We start from the raw sequence: 20,481 nt of genomic DNA on the forward strand, positions 1-20,481 counted from the left end.
GAGCAATTATCGAGAGAAAGCCGAGCACAAATTTTTTGAATAATAATTTCTCTTGAGAGCTCATGATTGGGGCATGAATATAACATTGACTAAGCCCCCCAAGCTTAAGCGATGCTTTCTCCTTCGCGATGCCAAAAATTATATATATAATTACGATCACGATGAACAAGATGCATAGGATAAAACTTCTGATGAAATTCCAATTTCAATCGGTTGTAGTTCCATGATCCCATATCATCACATAGCCTAAACCATGTCAATGTCTTTCCCTTCAAAGATAAAGGGAATACCTTCTTCTTGATAACATCCTTGGGCATACATGCAAGCTTAAATAATCCACAAACTTCATCCACGTAGAGTAGGTGCAAATTGCTACCTCTTGACCTTGCGTTGGATTTCCCCAAAGAGGAAGGGATGATGCAGCAGAGTAGCGTAAGTATTTCCCTCAGTTTTTGAGAACCAAGGTATCAATCCAGTAGGAGGCCACGCTCAAGTCCCTCGTACCTGCACAAAACGATAGCTACTCGCAACCAACGCGATTAGGGGTTGTCAATCTCTTCACAGTCACTTACGAGAGTGAGATCTGATAGATATAATATTTTTGGTATTTTTGGTATAGAGATGCAAAGTGAAAAGTAAAAGGCAAAGTAAAAAAGCAAAACAAGATTAAAGTGATGGAGATTGATATGATGAGAATAGACCTGGGGGCCATAGGTTTCACTAGTGGCTTCTCTCAAGAGCATAAGTATTCTACGGTGGGTGAACAAATTACTATTGAGCAATTGACAGAATTGAGCATAGTTATGAGAATATCTAGGCATGATCATGTATATAGGCATCACGTCCGTGACAAGTAGACCGAAACGATTCTGCATCTACTACTATTACTCCACTCATCGACCGCTATCCAGCATGCATCTAGAGTATTAAGTTAAAAACAGAGTAACACTTTAAGCAAGATGACATGATGTAGAGAGATAAATTCATGCAATATGAAATAAAACCCATCTTGTTATCCTCGATGGCAACGATGCAATACGTTCCTTGCTGCCCCTTCTGTCACTGGGAAAGGACACCACAAGATCGAACCCAAAGCTAAGCACTTCTCCCATGGCAAGAACTACCAATCTAGTTGGCAAAACCAAATGGATAATTCAAAGAGACTTGCAAAGATAACCAATCATACATAAAAGAATTCAGAGAAGATTCAAATATTGTTCATAGATAGACTTGATCATAAACCCACAATTCATCGGTCTCAACAAACACACCGCAAAAAGAAGATTACATCGAATAGATCTCCACAAGAGAGGGGGAGAACTTTGTATTGAGATCCAAAAAGAGAGAAGAAGCCATCTAGCTACTAACTATGGACCCGAAGGTCTGAGGTAAACTACTCACACTTCATCGGAGAGGCTATGATGATGTAGAAGCCCTCCGTGATGACGGCCCTCTCCGGCGGAGCTCCGGAACAGGCCCCAAGATGGGATCTCGTGGATACAGAAAGTTGCGGCGGTGGAAATAGGTTTTTGGCTCCTGTTCTGTTTGTTTGGGGGTACGTAGGTATATATATATATATGAGGAAGGAGTACGTCGGTGAAGCACTGAGGGGCCCACGAGGCAGGGGGCGTGCCCTAGGGGGGGAGCCCCCACCCTCGTGACCGCCTCTTTGATGCCTTGGCATAGGGTCCAAGTCTCTTGGATCACGTTTGGTGAGAAAATCACGTTCCTGAAGGTTTCATTCCGTTTGGACTCCGTTTGATATTCCGTTTCTTCGAAACACTGAAATAGGCAAAAAACAACAATTCTGGGCTGGGCCTCCGGTTAATAGGTTAGTCCCAAAAATAATATAAAAGTGAAAAATAAAGCCCAATATAGTCCAAAACAGTAGATAATATAGCATGGAGAAATCAAAAATTATAGATACGTTGGAGACGTATCAGGCATCCCCAAGCTTAATTCCTGCTCGTCCTCGAGTAGGTAAATGATAAAAAGAGAATTTTTGATGCGGAGTGCTACTTGGCATAATTTCAATGCAAATCTTCTTAATTGTGATATTAATATTCAGATTCGAAAGATTCAAGACAAAAGTTTATATTGACATAAAAATAATAATACTTCAAGCATACTAACAAAGCAATTATGTCTTCTCAAAATAACATGGCCAAAGAAAGTTATCTCTACAAAATCATTTAGTATGGCTATGCTCTATCTTCACCACACAAAGTATTTAAACATGCACAACCCCGATGACAAGCCAAGCAATTGTTTCATACTCTAACTTTTTCAAAACTTTTTCAATCTTCACGCAATACATGAGCGTGAGCCATGGATATAGCACTATAGGTGGAATAGAATGGTGGTTGTGGAGAAGACAAAAATGAGGGGAAGATAGTCTCACATTAACTAGGCGTATCAACGGGCTATGGAGATGCCCATCAATAGATATCAATGTGAGTGAGTAGGGATTGCCATGCAACGGATGCACTAGAGATATAAGTATATGAAAGCTCATCAAAAGAAACTAAGTGGGTGTGCATCCAACTTGCTTGATCACGAAGACCTAGGGCATTTTGAGGAAGCCCATCATTGGAATATACAAGTCAAGTTCTATAATGTAAAATTCCCACTAGTATACGAAAGTGACATAACGAGAGACTCTCTATCATGAAGATCATGGTGCTACTTTGAAGCACAAGTGTGGTAAAAGGATAGTAACATTGTCCCTTCTCTCTTTTTCTCTCATTTTTTGGGCCTTTTCTCTTTTTTATGGCCTCTTTTATTTCTCTTTTTATTTGGGCTTCTTTGGCCTCTTTTATTTAATTTTCGTCCGGAGTCTCATCCCGACTTGTGGGGAAATCATAGTCTCCATCATCCTTTCCTCACTGGGACAATGCTCTAATAATGATGATCATCACACTTTTATTTTTCTTACAACTCAACAATTACAACTCGATACTTAGAACAAAATATGACTCTATATGAATGCCTCCGGCGGTGTACCGGGATATGCAATATGACAATGATGAATGTGTCATAATAAACGGAACGGTGGAAAGTTGCATGGCAATATATCTCGGAATGGCTATGGAAATTCCATAATAGGTAGGTATGGTGGCTGTTTTGAGGAAGGTACATGGTAGGTGTATGATACCGGCGAAAGGTGTGCGGTATTAGAGAGGCTAGCAAAGGTGGAAGGGTGAGAGTGCGTATAATCCATGGACTCAACATTAGTCATAAAGAACTCATATACTTATTGCAAAAATCTAGAAGTTATCAAAGCAAAGTATTACGCGCATGCTCCTAGGGGGATAGATTGGTAGGGAAAGACCATCGCTCATCCCCGACCGCCACTCATAAGGAAGACAATCAATAAATAAATCATGCTCCGACTTCATCACATAATGGTTCACCATACGTGCATGCTACGGGAATCACAAACTTTAACACAACTATTCTTTAAATTCACAACTACTCAACTAGCATGACTTTAATATTATCACCTCCATATCTCAAAACAATTATCATGCTTCAATCTTTTCTTAGTATTCAACACACTCAAAAGAAAGTTTCACAAATCTTGAATACCAAGCATATTATTATTAAGAAAATTACCATGCTATTAAGACTCTCAAAATTATTTAAGTGAAGCATGAGAGATCAATAGTTTCTTTAAAACAAATCCACCACCGTGCTCAAAAAGATCTAAGTGAAGCACATAGAGCAAAATTATAGCGCTCAAAAGATATAAGTGAAGCACATAGAGAAAAACTACTTAGTTCAAAAAGATATAAGTGAAGCACATAGAGCAAAACTACTTAGCTCAAAAGATATAAGTGAAGCACATAGAGAAAAACTACTTAGTTCAAAAAGATATAAGTGAAGCACATAGAGCAAAACTACTTAGCTCAAAAGATATAAGTGAAGCACATAGAGCAAAACTACTTAGCTCAAAAAGATATAAGTGAAGCACATAGAGCAAAACTACTTAGCTCAAAAGATATAAGTGAAGCACATAGAGTATTCTATCAAATTCTAATTCATGTATGGCTCTCTCAAAAGGTGTGTACAGCAAGGATGATTGCGGCATACTGAAACACAAAGACACAAATAATACAAGACGCTCCAAGCAAAACACATATCATGTTGGTGAATAAAAATATAGCTCCAAGTAAATTACCAATGGAAGTGGACGAAAGAGGGGATACCTTCCGGGGCATTCCCAAGCTTTGACTTTTTGGTGTCCTTGGATTATCTTGGGGGTGCCATGGGCATCCCCAAGCTTAGGCTCTTGCCACTCCTTTTTCCATAATCCATCACAAGAATTCACCCAAAACTTGAAAACTTCACAACACAAAACTTAAAGTAGAAAACTCGTGAGCTCCGTTAGCGAAAGAAAACAAAAAACCACTTCAAGATACTGTAATGAACTCATTATTTATTTATATTGGTGTTAAACCTAATGTATTCCAACTTCTCTATGGATTATAAACTATTTTACTAACCATAGATTCATCAAAATAAGCAAACAACACACGAAAAACAGAATCTGTCAAAAACAGAACAGTCTGTAGTAATCTGTATCTAGAGCAAGATCTGGAACCCCAAAAATTCTAAAATAAATTGATGGACGTGAGGAATTTATCTATTAATCATCTTCAAAAAGAATTAAATAAATAGAACTCTTCAAATAAAAATTAAATCAGTTCTCGTGAGCGCTAAAGTTTCTGTTTTTTACAGCAAGTTCAACAAGACTTTCCCCAAGTCTTCCCAACGGTTCTACTTGGCACAAACACTAATTAAACACAAAAAAACACAACCAAAACAGAGTCTAAATAATTTATTTATTAAATAACAGCAAGGATAAATATTGGGTTGTCTCCCAACAAGCGCTTTTCTTTAAGGCCTTATAGCTAGGCATAATATTTCAATGATGCTCACATGAAAGACAAGAATTGAAGCACAAAGAGAGCAACATAAAACACATGACAAACACATCTAAGTCTAACATACTTACTATGCATAGGCATCTTATAGGCAAACAAATTATCAAGGCAAGCAAAAACTAGCATATGCGAGGAAGCGGAAAGAAACAATGGCAATCTCAACATAACGAGAGGTAATTTAGTAACATGAAAATTTCTACCACCATATTTTCCTCTCTCTCTCTCGTAATAATTATATGTAGGATCATAAGCAAATTCAACAAAATAGCTATCACATAAAATATTTTCAACACGATCCACATGCATGCAAAGTTGACACTCTTCCAAAATAGTGGGATTAACATTAACTAAAGTCATGACCTTTCCAGACCCACTTTTATCAAAAATTTCATAAGATTGATCATACTACAAATATGTGGGATCTAAAGTTGACACTCTTCCAAACCCACTTTCAGTAATATTGCAAACACTATTATCAATCTCATATTCATCATGGGGCTTAAATAAATTTTCAATATCATAAGAAGAATCACCCCAATCATGATCATTGCAACAAGTAGAGGACATAGCAAAACTAGCATCCCCAAGCTTAGGGTTTTGCATATTATTAGCACAATTGACATTAATAGAATTTACAATAACATCATTGCAATCATGCTTTTTATTCAAAGATCTATCGTGAATCACTTCATAAAATACTTCATCACAATTTTCAGATTCACGAATTTCAAGCAAAACTTCAAAAAGATAATCTAGTGCACAAAACTCACTAGAAATTGGTTCAACATAATTGGATCTCTTAAAAAGATTAGCAAGCGGATGAGGATCCATAATTCTTAGGTTCTCTGTATAGTAATAAATAAGCGACTATTCTAACCATACGAGCAAACAAGAAACGGGCAAAAATAGGAAAATAGAGAGAGCGAGGGAGGATATAAAGAGAGGGCGAATAAAACAGCAAGGGTGAATTGGGGGGGAGAGGAAAACGAGAGGCAAATGGCAAATAATGTAATGCGAGAGATAGGGATTGTGATGGGTACTTGGTATGTTGACTTTTTGCATAGACTCCCCAGCAACGGCGCTAGAAATCCTTCTTGCTACCTCTTGAGCTTGCGTTGGATTTCCCCGAAGAGGAAGGGATGATGCAACAGAGTAGCGTAAGTATTTCCCTCAGTTTTTGAGAACCAATGTATCAATCCAGTAGGAGGCCACGCTCAAGTCCCTCGTACCTGCACAAAACGATAGCTACTCGCAACCAACGCAATTAGGGGTTGTCAATCCCTTCACGGTCACTTACGAGAGTAAGATCTGATAGATATAATATTTTTTGTATTTTTGGTATAGAGATGCAAAGTGAAAAGTAAAAGGCAAAGTAGAAAAGCAAAACAAGATTAAAGTGACGGAGATTGATATGATGAGAATAGACCCGGGGGACATAGGTTTCACTAGTGGCTTATCTCAAGAGCATAAGTATTCTACGGTGGGTGAACAAATTACTGTTGAGCAATTGACAGAATTGAGCATATTTATGAGAATATCTAGGCATGATCATGAATATAGGCATCACGTCCGTGACAAGTAGACCGAAACGATTCTGCATCTACTACTATTACTCCACTCATCGACCGCTATTCAGCATGCATCTAGAGTATTAAGTTAAAAACAGAGTAACGCTTTAAGCAAGATGACATGATGTAGAGAGATAAATTCATGCAATATGAAATAAACCCCATCTTGTTATCCTCGATGGCAACGATGCAATACGTGCCTTGATGCCCCTTCTGTCACTGGGAAAGGACACCGCAAGATCGAACCCAAAGCTAAGCACTTCTCCCATGGAAAGAACTACCAATCTAGTTGGCCAAACCAAACGGATAATTCGAAGAGACTTGCAAAGATAACCAATCATACATAAAAGAATTCAGAGAAGATTCAAATATTGCTCATAGATAGACTTGATCATAAACCCACAATTCATCGGTCTCAACAAACACACCGCAAAAAGAAGATTACATCGAATAGATCTCCACAAGAGAGGGGGAGAACTTTGTATTGAGATCCAAAAAGAGAGAAGAAGCCATCTAGCTACTAACTATGGACACGAAGGTCTGAGGTAAACTACTCACACTTCATCGGAGAGGCTATGATGATGTAGAAGCCCTTCGTGATGACGGCCCTCTCCAGCGGAGCTCCGGAACAGGCCCCAAGATGGGATCTCGTGGATATAGAAAGTTGCGGTGGTGGAATTAGGTTTTTGGCTCCTGTTCTGTTCGTTTGGGGGTATGTAGGTATATATAAGAGGAAGGAGTACGTCGGTGAAGCACCGAGGGGCCCACGAGGCAGGGGGCGCGCCCTAGGGTGGACGCCCCCACCCTCGTGACCGCCTCTCTGATGCCTTGGCGTAGGGTCCAAGTATCCTGGATCACGTTCGGTGAGAAAGTCACGTTCCCGAAGGTTTCATTCCATTTGGACTCCGTTTGATATTCCATTTCTTCGAAACACTGAAATAGGCAAAAAAACAGCAATTCTGGGCTGGGCCTCCAGTTAATAGGTTAGTCCCAAAAATAATATAAAAGTGAAAAATAAAGCCCAATATAGTCCAAAATAGTAGATAATATAGCATGGAGCAATCAAAAATTATAGATACGTTGGAGACGTATCACAAATCGGGATGCAATTTTCCATCACGTGTGAAAGGATTAGCTAGCAGTTTCTCTATCATACCCGAAGTAATTTCAAAGTAAACATTTTCAGTAGGTTCAGTAGGTTGAGGAGAAACTCTTTGCTCTACTGGTCGGTGTGAAGATACCCCTAATAAGCCCCTCAAAGGATTATGTTCCATAGTAACAAGTGACAGTAAATTTCAGCACACTATATAAATTTTTGCTTACCAAATTCCACCTACCAAAGGCGCTTCACTCCCCGGCAACAGCGCCAGAAAAGAGTCTTGATGACCCACAAGTGTAGGGGATATATCGTAGTCTTTTCAATAAGTAAGAGTGTCGAACCCAACGAGGAGCAGAAGGAAATGATAAGTAGTTTTCAGTAAGGTATTCTCTGCAAGCACTAAAATTATCGGTACAGATAGTTTTGTGATAAGGTAATTTGTAACGGGTAACAAGTAATAAAAGTAAATAAGGTGCAGCAAGATGGCTCAATCCTTTTTGTAGCAAAGGACAAGCCTGGACAAACTCTTATATAAAGGAAAGCGCTCCCGAGGACACATGGGAATTATCGTCAAGCTAGTTTTCATCACGCTCATATGATTCGCGTTCGGTACTTTGATAATTTGATATGTGGGTGGACCGATGCTTGGGTACTGTCCTTCCTTGGACAAGCATACCACTTATGATTAACCCCTATTGCAAGCATCCGCAACTACAACAGAAGTATTAAGGTAAACCTAACCATAGCATGAAACATATGGATCCAAATCAGTCCCTTACGAAGCAACACATAAACTGGGATTTAAGCTTCTGTCACTCTAGCAACGCATCATCTAGTTATTACTTCCCAATGCCCTCCTCTAGGCCCAAACAATGGTGAAGTGTCATGTAGTTGACATTCACATGACACCACTAGAGGAAAGACAACATACATCTCATCAAAATATCGAACGAATACCAAATTCACATGACTACTTATAGCAAGACTTCTCCCATGTCCTCAAGAACAAACGTAACTACTCACAAATCATATTCATGTTCAAAATCATAGGGGTATTAATATGCATAAAGGATCTGAACATATGATCTTCCACCGAATAAACCAACTAGCATCAACTACAAAGAGTAATCAACACTACTAGCAACCCACATGTACCAATCCGAGGCTTTGGGACAAAGATTGGATACAAGAGATGAACTAGGGTTTGAGATGAGATGGTGCTGGTGAAGATTTTGATGGAGATTGACCCCCTCCCGATGAGAGGATCGTTGATGATGATGATGGTGATGATTTCCCCCTCCCGGAGGAAAGTTTCTCCGGCAGAACAGCTCCGCCGGAGCCCTAGATTGGTTCCGCCTCGTGGCGACAGAGTTTCGTCCCGTGAGCTAGCTTATGATTTTTTTCCTGGACGAAAGACATCATATAGCAGAAGATGGGCATCAGAGGGCTGCCAGGGGGCCCACAAGGCAGGGGGCGCGCCCAGGGGGTAGGGCGCGCCCCCACCCTCGTGGATGGTGGGTGGCCCCCCCTCTGGTACTTCTTTCGCCCAATATTTTTGATATATTCTGAAACTTGCTCCCGTGAAGTTTCAGGACTTTTGGAGTTGTGCAGAATAGGTCTCTAATATTTGCTCCTTTTCCAGCCCATAATTCCAGCTGCCGGCATTCTCCCTCTTCATGTAAACCTTGTAAAATAAGAGAGAATAGGCATAAGTATTGTGACATAATGTGTAATAACATCCCATAATGCGATAAATATCGATATAAAAGCATGATGCAAAATGGACGTATCATCCCTCTCATGTCTGTAAACTTCAGCGGTCTATTTATGGTCTCAAGCAGTCGCCCCGTGCCTGGTATGCTCGTTTGAGTCAGCGCCTTTCGCAGCTCGGTTTTGTTGCTTCCAGATCAGATGCATCTCTGTTCATCTTCTCCCAGGGTACTATACAGATATACATGCTGGTGTACGTTGATGATATTGTGATTGCTGGCTCTACCCCTGCCATGGTGGATCGTCTTGTACAGTCGTTGTCTGCTAGCTTTCCCATCAAAAATTTGGGTCGCCTCGAGTACTTTCTTGGTTTGGAAGCGTCCTTTCATTCACGGGGCATGACCTTGACGCAGAAAAAGTATGCTTTGGATCTTCTTCATCGCGTCAACATGGAGAACTGCAAGGCCACTTCCACTCCGCTTGCTACATCCGAGAGTCTCTCACGTCATAGTGGTGCACTGCTGGGTAGAGATGACTCCTTTCGGTATCGCAGTGTGGTTGGGGCACTTCAGTATTTGACCCTCACTCGTCCTGGTATCTCCTTCGCAGTGAACAAAGTGTGCCAGTTCCTGTCTCAGCCAACGGAGGATCATTGGGAAGCAGTCAAGTGTATTCTAAGATATGTCAAAGGTATGCTAGGCATGGGACTACGGATTCGTAAGTCCAGATTTACTGGAGTGAGTATATTCACCGATGCAGACTGGGGAGGTTGTGTTGATGATAGGCGCTCCACTGACGGTTTTACTATCTTTGTTGGACCTAATCTTGTATCTTGGAGCTCGAAGAAGCAACCCACAGTCTCAAGAATCAAGCACCGAGGCAGAGTATAAGGCATTGGCCAATGGCGCGGCTGAAGCCATTTGGATAGACTCAATTCTCACAGAACTTGGAGTCCCACGGCAGCGCACTCCTATATTGTGGTATGATAACTTAGGGGCAACTTACCTGACGGGGAATCTAGTGTTTTATGCTCGGAGTAAACACATTGAGATTGATTTCCGCTTTGTGAGAGAACGAGTAGCTGCTTGTGAACTGGAAGTCAGGTTTATTTCTACAGATGATCGGTTAGCAGATGTATTTACTAAACCTGCTACTAGACAGATGCTAGACCGTTTTAAAACCAATCTGAATCTTGTATGTAGTTTAGATTGAGGGAGCATGTAAAGTAGGATTTAGTATATTGTCATTGTACACGTATTTGTATATATATGTAATTGTAATTGTGATCATCTATATATTGAGACGTGAGGCTGGATGTCAACCACCCCACACAAAAAATGCTAAACCCTGTGTTTGAACTATCCTTTCTCTTCTTAATGAAAAATGAAAAGGCAGAGTTCATCAGAAAAGAAAAACTGCCGAGTATATGGATGTACTCCAAACCAGTTGACGCGATTAGAAAAGGTAGCTTCATGTGAACTCAAACTGTGAGCCTTGAGTATTCATAATTTAAATTTTACATGCGCGGGCTTACTAGTTTGATCAAGGAACTAGTAGTACGTAGTAATAATCAACACAAGGAACTCTGGTTATTAACACAAGAAGAACTACGGTGCGCCGGTCGACGGCGGTGGCATGCTGCCACGTCACCCCTGACGATCGACCCTGTTGAGCAGCGCGGTGGCCATGGTGCTGAGCTGGTCAAACTCGCGGTTGGCGGCGGCCATCCTCCCCTTGGCCTCCGGCGCGCCGGCGAGCGCCGCCTCGCAGCCGATCCCGGCCTGCCCGGTGAGCGACAGCAGCGAGCGCGCCCGGTCCCACGCCCGCGCCGCCGCGTAGCCGCGCATGAACTGCAGCGCCGGGACGGAGGTGGCCCCGTAGAGGATCCCGCACGCCTCCAACCCGTCGCGCGCGCCCGGGTCCCGCTCGTCGCGCGCCATCGCGGTGGCGGCGTCCCGCGCCGACGTCCCGCGCGCCGCGGCGAGGTCCGCCGCGACGAGGAGGTGCACGTGGCGGTCCGCCGTGGAGGCGCCCGGCCCGCTGGACCGCAGCGCGGCGGCGCAGAAGGCGTAGTCCACGAAGTCGCGGATCGCGTTGCACGAGTCCGCCACCGTGTCGACGACCGGCGCGCCGGCGGTGGGAGCGGCTTGGACTTGGATGGCCGGCGCTAGCGCAAGGAGGAGGAAGAGGAGGAGGGATGAGCCGCGGAAGGTCATGGCTTGCTGGTGGTGGTTGTTCGCCTGACGCTGACTACACTGACGCTCGTGAACTGAAGTGTGATCGAGCTCGCTCGTATTTGTTTCGTTTCCTGGTGTGGTTGTGGGTAGGTGAGCTGATGAATGAATGAGAGCATATGCATGCATGCATGCATGCGGGGCTTGTGTTTGTCCCATCGGATTTGCGTTTCTCTTCCGGTGGTTGATCCGCCCGCACGGCACGAGCCATGAGTGATTGCGCTTGCATGCGGCTGCGGGGCAGGCGGAGGACGGTGCGCCCCGGTGTCGCCATTAACTCATAGACGAGGCGACGGATGGGTCACATTATTCTGGCGCGATCCATTACTGCCCGTCGCTTAGTAGGTGGCATTCAATGGGACTTTATACGTATCGATGAATAGATGATCGGCAGTATACATGTACCAGCAGTAACTAGTGTGAGACATTTCGAGCGAGCTGAGCCCAGATCATCTCGTCTCAACTCATGTTACTCAACTGGCCGAGTGATCACTGACGCAGCAGTATCTTCTGATGAAACGAGAAGCAGAGAGAACGTGACGCTCGTTAAGACCGTACCGGGCGTGGTCACTCACGTTATCATTTAAGAGGACCGAGGCGAGGGGAGAGACGATACAGAGACGTCCGCCCGCCAGCATCATGGCCATGGCCACCTCCTCTCCTACGCTCGGCGCACTCCTCCTCCTCGCCCTCTTCTCGGCGGCCGGTGTCCACGGCGCCGCACCCTCTTCGCCGCTGGACCAGCTCTGCGGCAGCCTGGGCAGCTTCTACGTCACGCCGGAGCTCTGCGCGTCCACGCTCTGCGTCGACGCTTCCTCCTCCTGCCGCTCCGCGCGCGGCGCGCCGGAGCTCGCGGCGCTCGCGACCAGGCTGGCGGCGGCCAACGCCACGGCGGCGAAGGCCAGCATCGAGTCCGCGCTCGCCCTCGACGCGGAGCGCGTCCCGGCGCCGGCCTCGGCGGCGGACGCCGACGCCAGGAAGGGCATGCGGTCGTGCCTGCAGCTCTATGCCGGCGCCGTCCCGGCTCTGCGGTGGGCGGCGCGGTCCGTCGCCGCGGGGCGATACAGCGGCGCGCGGGAGGTGCTGGACGCGGCGCAGTACGTCGCGTCCGGGTGCGCCGGCATGGCCGGCGAGGCGACGCTGCCCAAGGAGAACGACCGGTTCAGCTCCATGGCCATCGTCGCGCACGCCATCGTCGCATCCATGTCTGCCACCTGACCACTCGATCAGCCGGTCACCGAATTCATTAGCCTGCTACGTACAATATTTTAATGGTGTGTTTGTGCCATTGTGGTTGTGGGTAACAATGGGTCAGTGAGATGTAGCTAAACTCTCGCGCTGTTTATTCAACTCTCGCGCAATTGTTATTTGAAGCTTGTGTACATTTGTGTTTTGGTTTGCGGGGGCATGTGTACATTGCTAACTTGTGATCTAACCCTAAACATCCAATTTGGCACTGTACATCGTCTAAACATCACTTTAAAATGGTCAAAACCACTTTCAGATAGCGTAAGGGGGTTGGGAATTAGTAGTAGATGTTTAGATGAGATGCATCATACTACATTTTTCATGGGGGCTGGAAAGTGACGGTTAACGATGAGCAAGTGGGTAGTTGAAGGAAGAAGATGAAGTCATGTTTGCCCTATGATAAACAATGTTTACTACACCCCTTCATAAATATAAGATGCGTTCGGACTTAAATGAGTGAACAAATATACTACAATGTGTCTATTCTGATTAAAAAAAATAAGCTAAAACATTTTGTAATTGTGAGAGGAGCGAGTATCTTTTAACAATAATCCTACACCTACAAAAGGTCTACTCCCCCCTCCCCCTCCCAATTTCACTAGGGTGGGGCCCTTCCTTCCCCCGCTTCCAATCCCAATACTCCATGTAAGCAAGTACGTAAAATCCATAAGTAACTCTTAGTAGGTCTAGCATTGCTCATCTTTTAATGCTTAGTATCTTATTGTTTGCTTAGGGCATCTCCAACAGTCTGTATGTTAGCTTGTTGGTAAAATATGTCATGTCATCAACCAACACCTTAACATACAACAACTCCAATGGGTTGTATTTAGTTTGCCCAATAGGATGTAAGATAATAAATAAGGTGCTCTCTCATTCTACATTGGAGCTTGTGCAAGGGGTGTTGGTTCATGTACATACAAACTTCCGGACGCGAATTTTTGGAACATAGTGCCACGCGAGGTCTTAATCTAGGCCGGCCATTCATGCTTTTAGATCCTCAGATTATATAGAGACTTTTGGATACTGATGCACGATATTCCATACACTATAAATACTGGGCTAGAATACGACGCTTCACTGGGACAGGGGAGTTAAATGTGGGCGTATTTATACCACGGCAAGGTCAATTATTAATGTTCCAAAACAGGTCAGGGATATCATTACTGGCGTACACCCAGGTACTAGCTGTTTGTCAGTGAACAACTTCATGGATTAATGTTGCATCTGCCCAAGGTTGTCATGTTCATGCACTTTCAAGAAAAGGCTGTCATGTCCATCTTCTACTGTCGAGGTTGCACTGTAGCCCCGTCGTCAATACATCGCTAGAGTCCTGCATGCAAAACCCCGCAAAAAAAGCCCTGCATGCAAAGGTCTGCTCCTATCACGAGAATAAACGGCAATCAGTATGTGCATGGATAGTTTTGTACTTTCTCTGTTCCTAGATATAAGTTGTTGGGGGAGTGTAAACTGAACTCCCCCATTGACTTATATTTTAGAACAGAGGTAATAGATAACTGTAAATATAGGATAGGTAATGTCATCTGGAAACAACTTTGATTATCACGGGGATACTCCAAAAAGTATATCAAATCATCATTCTGAAAAAAATGTAGTCAATTATTTATTTTAGGTGGACATATTTTCCAAAATTAAAATCTTGGATTTCTGAAATTTTAATTTTTTACTGCAATTTAGGAACCTTTAATCATGTGTATGCACATGTATAACTTAATATGGAGATAGACCTAACTGATCTTGCATAGTTAAAAGTTCACACTAATTAGCTTAATACACATTTCTGTTGCAGCCATAGAGGGTGGTGCACTCGTAAATATGTAATGGGGCAGCACGTAGTAAGACCAAAGGGTAATGTGGTGCGTTAATCCTAGTAAATGAGTTGGTCAGGTGTGTTGCAGGACTCCTTCAATGAAACACTAACTTCAACCTCGTTTAGCTGTGGGGCATGCACACTTATTACTGATAGATACATTGTATATACAACATCAATTCGTCCCACTGAATTCTATATACGTGAGATATGGCACGAATCCCAAAGAAATAGAGGGTGTGGATTACAGCCTCGCGTGGCACCATGTCTACTCATGAATTATCGCAAACTTCCTCTCTTCTCTCATTTATTGTATGACACATCATCAAAAATCCTATGTGGCAAAGTCTACCAACAACTATCTTACAACCATTTGAGATGCCCTTACCATCTCTCTAATTATTGATAAAGTATATTTGTAGTCTTATATCATACTTACTAATCAAAGTTGCCACAATTAGGGGCCTGCTTTGTTATCGTGTGTCGTACTTTGTTTCCTTAAGACTTGTGTGGCATGTGTAAATTGCCTCAGATTAAGGTTGGGCAGATGCCTCCATCTAAAAACTTACTAATCAAAGTGTACATCCTAGTAATAACATTATACATTCTGAAGAGTATATCATTCTTCTTTATACTTAATAGTGGGTGGGGGGAGCTTATTGTTGGAATCTATGGTAGGGTGCGTCGACTGCAAATTAAAATTTCCTACGCACAGAACAATCAAGAACATGCTACGGGAGATGGATCACAGTTCATTACCACTAGACACGCAGTGTCGTGCAGCGGAAGAAGAGTTGGGGTAGGGCATCTGCGTGGATCGTGTCCTCCTCGTCCGATCTCCCTTGTACAACTGGTGGTCGGTTCCCACGTACAGGTTCGTCGGAGCGGCGCAAGTGCACCGCCTCTAACGATATCCGCGTGTGCAGGAGGAACATCGTGCGGCGGACTGTTAGGTCCGATCACACAACCGGCGGCGAGTGGAGGTGTCTATTCGCAACACATGCAAACCCTAGTGACAGCGCCGAAGCGATCAGCTCATGAGTGTGTCGCACCTCCACTATATGTATAGGCGTCCGTCACGGGCTCAACACTTGGACCTCGCACGGACCCTAAAGCCCATAAGTCTACTCGGCCACAATCCGAATACAGTTCGGATCACATCCGACCAGTGTCCTCGGATCCGACCTCGTAGGTTCCTTCCCTTAAGCGTGCGACCCCTTAGGTTCAAGTCGGCTTGGTCGCAGTTCAGATCACCTCCGAACTGCACGGTTGGCAGCGGCCTCTAGTAAGGCATGCCGAACACCAAGCAGACTATGAAGCTGGTTAGCGAACCTGTACATCACACTTCCATTCCTTTTGCCACACGATATATGTTGTCGAGCTCAAGGTGAGTCTGTCATCCTTGTGCTAGCCCGACCTCTTTCTCGTTCCAGTGATGCCGACCACAAACCGGATTATCTCATAATCCTTGTCGCATGGCCATGCTTATCCTGCTCGGATCACATGAGGGGCCCAGAATATATCTCCTGATCGGAGGGGCAAATCCCATCTTGCTCGACCACGTCTCGCAGCATGGTTCTGGACAAAACCGAAACCTACCTTTATAACTACCCAGTTACGGAGTAGCGTTTGGTCGGCCCAAAGCAAGTCTGTCACCATCCCAAGTACATGCGTCAGCTCAGGTCTTAGGACATAGAACATATGTTGTACTAGAGACTCACAGATGACATATCGCTGCGTCTCATAGTTAGGTCTGTCCGACTCGGACCTTATCTCGACTCGGATCCGACTACGTCGAATCCGACCAGATCCTTCCAAGTCCATATTACCCGGTTAGCATCCAATGCTCCATGGCTAGTGAGACCAAGCCATCGACCGTGTCATATGCTAGTCTAGTTGGCTGCGCGTCCACACAGCCCTTTCGACTAGGGACCTTTTAGGACAGTCATCATACCAATGCATAGTCCCACAAACAAGTCACGTACTTGCTGATACACATCATTGATAATGTCCAAGGACTATCTTTATTCATAAACACATAGGAAATATCATCATACATGATTGCCTCTAGGGCATATCTCCAACAGTCTCCCACTTGCACTAGATTCAATCAAATAGACATCGAATTCCCATAGCTCTAACGTGCCCCTCATGCTTGGGGTGTGGAAGCGGCTTAGTCAATGGATCCGCAACATTTGCATCCATGTGAATTTTGCATAACTCTACATAACCACTCTTTATGATCACTCATATCAGGTGATATTTCCGATCTACGTGTCTGACCTTGTGGTGATTCCTCGGCTCCTTGGCTTGTGCGATGGCACCAGGATTATCACAATAAAGGTCCAACGGTTTTACCGAGGCTGGGAAAATACCAAGATCATCCAGAAAGTTCCGGATCCAAACACCTTCCTTTGCAGCTTCACAAGCCGCAATGTATTCGGCTTCTGTAGTAGAATCGGTCACCGTATCTTGCTTGGAACTCATCCAGCTCACTGCTCCTCCGTTCATGACATACACGAATCCGGACTGTGATCGACAATCATCTCTGTCGGTTTGGAAACTAGCATCGGCGTAACCCCCTTACGACAAGCTCTTCCTCACCTCCATAAACTAGGAACATCTCTTTAGTCCTTTTCAGGTACTTCAAAATAGTCTTTACCGCTGCCTAGTGACTCTCACCTGGGTTGGGCTAGTATCTACTTGTTAGGCCTATTGCAAAAGCAACATCGGGCCGCGTACATATCATGGCATACATGATGGATCCGATTGCCAAGGCATATGGAATCCTACTCATCCTGCTTTGCTCATCAGATGTCAGAAGGACTCTGAGTCTCACTTTGTCACATCCCTAGTTCTGGTATGACCTAGGCTAGCTAGTCATGTGTGCATCACGTTTAAATTTCATTTAAATTTGAAATGGGGATTTGTAAAACCCTCACAAATCATTTCTGGAAATGACCCAGATAAAAATTGCTCCAAAAGGGTCCAAGAAAATGTTCATGTCTCTCTCTGGAAATATTGGGCAGAGGTAAAATTTCAAACCAATATTTTTAGGAGCTCATAAATATTTATTTTGGCCATTTGGAATTAATCCAGTAATTATTTGCATTGGATAAATATTTATATATATATATATAATATTGTCCAATAATTCTGAATTTTGGTGAGGGGCTTTGGAATAATCCCTTAGGCCCTGCAAAAATTGTCAGAATTAAATAAAATGAATTGGTATTTTTTTCAAATCAAAACAAATGTCAGAAAAATAGAAAATAAAACAAAGTAAGGGAAATACTTACCTGCAGCCCCTGTGCAGCCTGGCCTGGCCAGCGGCCCAGCAGGCCGGCCCAGCCCAACTGCCAGGAGCTTCTTCAAGCTCCTGCCAGTAGGAGCTGCTGCGTGGCCGCGCCAGCCGGCCATGGCCACGTCTCCCTGCCACCTCCTACTTCCCCTCCTCGTCGCTCTGGCCTCCCTGGACGACGCCACGCGCCGCCCCGTTCCCCTCTCACTCTCCCGTGCCCATTCCTCTCCTCTCCCTCGATCTCTCTCACCGCGCCCGAGCGCTGCCGTCACCGCCGTTCGCCATAGCCGCAGCCACCGCCTCCCCCTCGCCTCTCTGACAAGCCCGAGAGCTTCGCCGCATCTCCCTCTTCCTCTCCGTCAAGCCACAAGATGCCGGACGCCCTGTGGAGCCGCTTTCGCCATCGTCTTCCTCCTCGGACGCCGCCGACCGCCGACTCCGATTCGCCGTCTTCAGCGCCTCCCCGAGCCCACTGGCCTACTCAGCAACTCCGCCGTGAGCTCCCACCTCGAATCCCCCTCTCCCCCTTGTCTTTTGCATGCTGCAGCCGCGATTCCGGTCGAGGCCGAACTCCGGCCGCCGCAAAAGCTGCCGCCGCCGTTGATTTAGTCCACTCTGGCGCGAGCCGTTGCCTCCTTTAGATGCGCGAGACCTTCAGCTACCCGTAGACGCAAACCACGCGCAAAACCGAGCCCCGTAGCTGTTTTCCGGCGAGTTTCCGCCGCGGTTGAGGTCGTCGCCGGCCGAACTCCGGTGGGCTGACGTGGACATTTTAGTTAGGCACTAATCACCACTAACCCCTCTCTAACAGACACTGACAGGCGGGCCCCGCAACAGGTCAAATCCCAGTCAACACGGGATTAACTCCCAGTTAACAATGAGCCAATGACATGTGGGACCCGGTCGTCAGGTTTGACTCGGACAACTCCTTTGACCTGCTGACGCAATGCTGCCGTCATGCTGACACAATATATCATTTCCTGGTATTAAAACAAATCAGGAAATTCCAGAAAATGATATAAACTTCAAAAATTCATAGAAATTCAATCGTAGCTCAGATTGAAATAATTCATATATAAAAAATTATTAGAAAAATTCAATCTATCCATCTGTACAATTTTCATGCATGAAAATACCATCTATACATGCTGTATAAGGGAAACACTAAAATGGCATATTTAAGAGCTTATGTTAAAGATGCTTTTGAACCTTTAGTTCAAATGGACTTTAACCAATTGAATGCTGGTTGCATTAGCTCAAACAACATCACATCTTCATGCCATGTTCATGCATCATAATGTTGCATATGCTTGTGTTTGATTTCCGACACTGTTCCTTCTCGATAGGTCCTGCTCCGGAAAGTGTTTGAGAGTACCTATCAGTGGAGCAGTGCCCCCCTGTTGATCTACCAGGCAAGCAAACCCCCTTGTTCATTCCGACACAATCCTACTCTCTCGCTCCTGCTCTCATTATTGCATTAGGACAACAACGTTTCAACTGCTACTTTATGCTGCGGTAGTTGAACCCATTCCTCTGCATGACCTGTCAATTACACAATAAATAGTTAAAACCCACTAGCATGTGTAGGAGTTGATTGAGCCATGTTGTATTCTTGCCATGCCATGCCTGCTATTGCTTAGAGTTGTGTCAGGTCTGATTCATCGGGAATGAATTGTAGTGGTACGATATGTTCTGGTGCTGAGAATTAAGCGTGTGAACACGATTTGGTAAAGGTAGCGGTGAGAGGCCATGTAGGAGTACATGGTGGGTTGTCTCACTGGAACCGTCCTTAAGCACTGAGTTCTTTGTATGTTGTCCAATGACTAGCTACTACCACACATTGGGCTCCGGGCACTCCAAGCTCTCTCGACTTATTAACCAACTTGATCTTTGTCCAGGAGTTGCAATTAGTTTCTGGTGTTTGTTGGTAGTGTTAGTAGTCTACCAAGTGGCACCCGGCCAGGTGGGCTTGGGACAGACTAGGCATAAGTGGCACGGTGTACCAAGCGTAGATCCATCCGGCGAGGTGGGCTTGGGAACCCTGCACACATCGTTTGGGGCCGTGAGCGACACCCCGGCCGGATCTCCTTGCGGATGGAACCCGAATAGGCGATAAACCTGGACTAGAGTCTTGTGTGGTTAGTCAGGTCGTGGCCGACACCCTCGCCAGGCTTCCGCTTGAAGGTTGCCGAGATACATGACGTGTACATGGTGATAAGTGGTGAGAGCGTGTGTGAAGAAGTACCCCCCTGCAGGGTTATCATGATCTATTCGAATAGCCGTGTCCTCGGCTACGGACTTCTTGGATGCTTACGTGGTACATAGACAACTTGAAGTGGATACTCTAAAATGCTCAAGACAAGTGTGAGTGCTATGGATGGCCTTCTCGTAGGAAGACGGGAATGAATCCATAGTAGTGTATTGACGTGGTGATTAGTGGACTCGTGTGCGCCACCTCAAAAGAGTTACCAGCAGTCGTATTACGGAATAGCCACTGAGTCAAAGCTGGCTTGCTGCAACTAAACTCCACTTCACCTTCTTGATACA

The 20,481-nt window shown here is 44.8% G+C and overlaps 2 protein-coding genes across 2 annotated transcripts; one reads left to right on the forward strand and one right to left on the reverse strand.

The window, feature by feature from the left end:
* Positions 1-10,792: 10,792 nt before the first annotated feature.
* LOC123106579 (uncharacterized) lies at positions 10,793-11,726 on the reverse strand. Its single transcript, XM_044528692.1, has one exon. The coding sequence runs from the start codon at positions 11,714-11,716 to the stop codon at positions 10,970-10,972; it is 747 nt and encodes a 248-aa protein (XP_044384627.1). The 5' UTR covers positions 11,717-11,726; the 3' UTR covers positions 10,793-10,969.
* Positions 11,727-12,006: 280 nt separating this feature from the next.
* LOC123106581 (uncharacterized) lies at positions 12,007-12,939 on the forward strand. The gene has a single exon (XM_044528694.1). The coding sequence runs from the start codon at positions 12,197-12,199 to the stop codon at positions 12,773-12,775; it is 579 nt and encodes a 192-aa protein (XP_044384629.1). The 5' UTR covers positions 12,007-12,196; the 3' UTR covers positions 12,776-12,939.
* Positions 12,940-20,481: the final 7,542 nt, after the last annotated feature.

This window comes from Triticum aestivum, chromosome 5A (genome assembly GCF_018294505.1).
Source record: "Triticum aestivum cultivar Chinese Spring chromosome 5A, IWGSC CS RefSeq v2.1, whole genome shotgun sequence".
Taxonomy (NCBI): Eukaryota; Viridiplantae; Streptophyta; class Magnoliopsida; order Poales; family Poaceae; genus Triticum; species Triticum aestivum.

What these genes read in the sequence shown, in the direction of transcription:
- LOC123106579 (XM_044528692.1), bottom strand. Translation starts at nt 11,716, where the DNA reads ATGGGACAAACACAAGCCCCGCATGCATGCATGCATGCATATGCTCTC.
- LOC123106581 (XM_044528694.1), top strand. Translation starts at nt 12,197, where the DNA reads ATGGCCATGGCCACCTCCTCTCCTACGCTCGGCGCACTCCTCCTCCTC.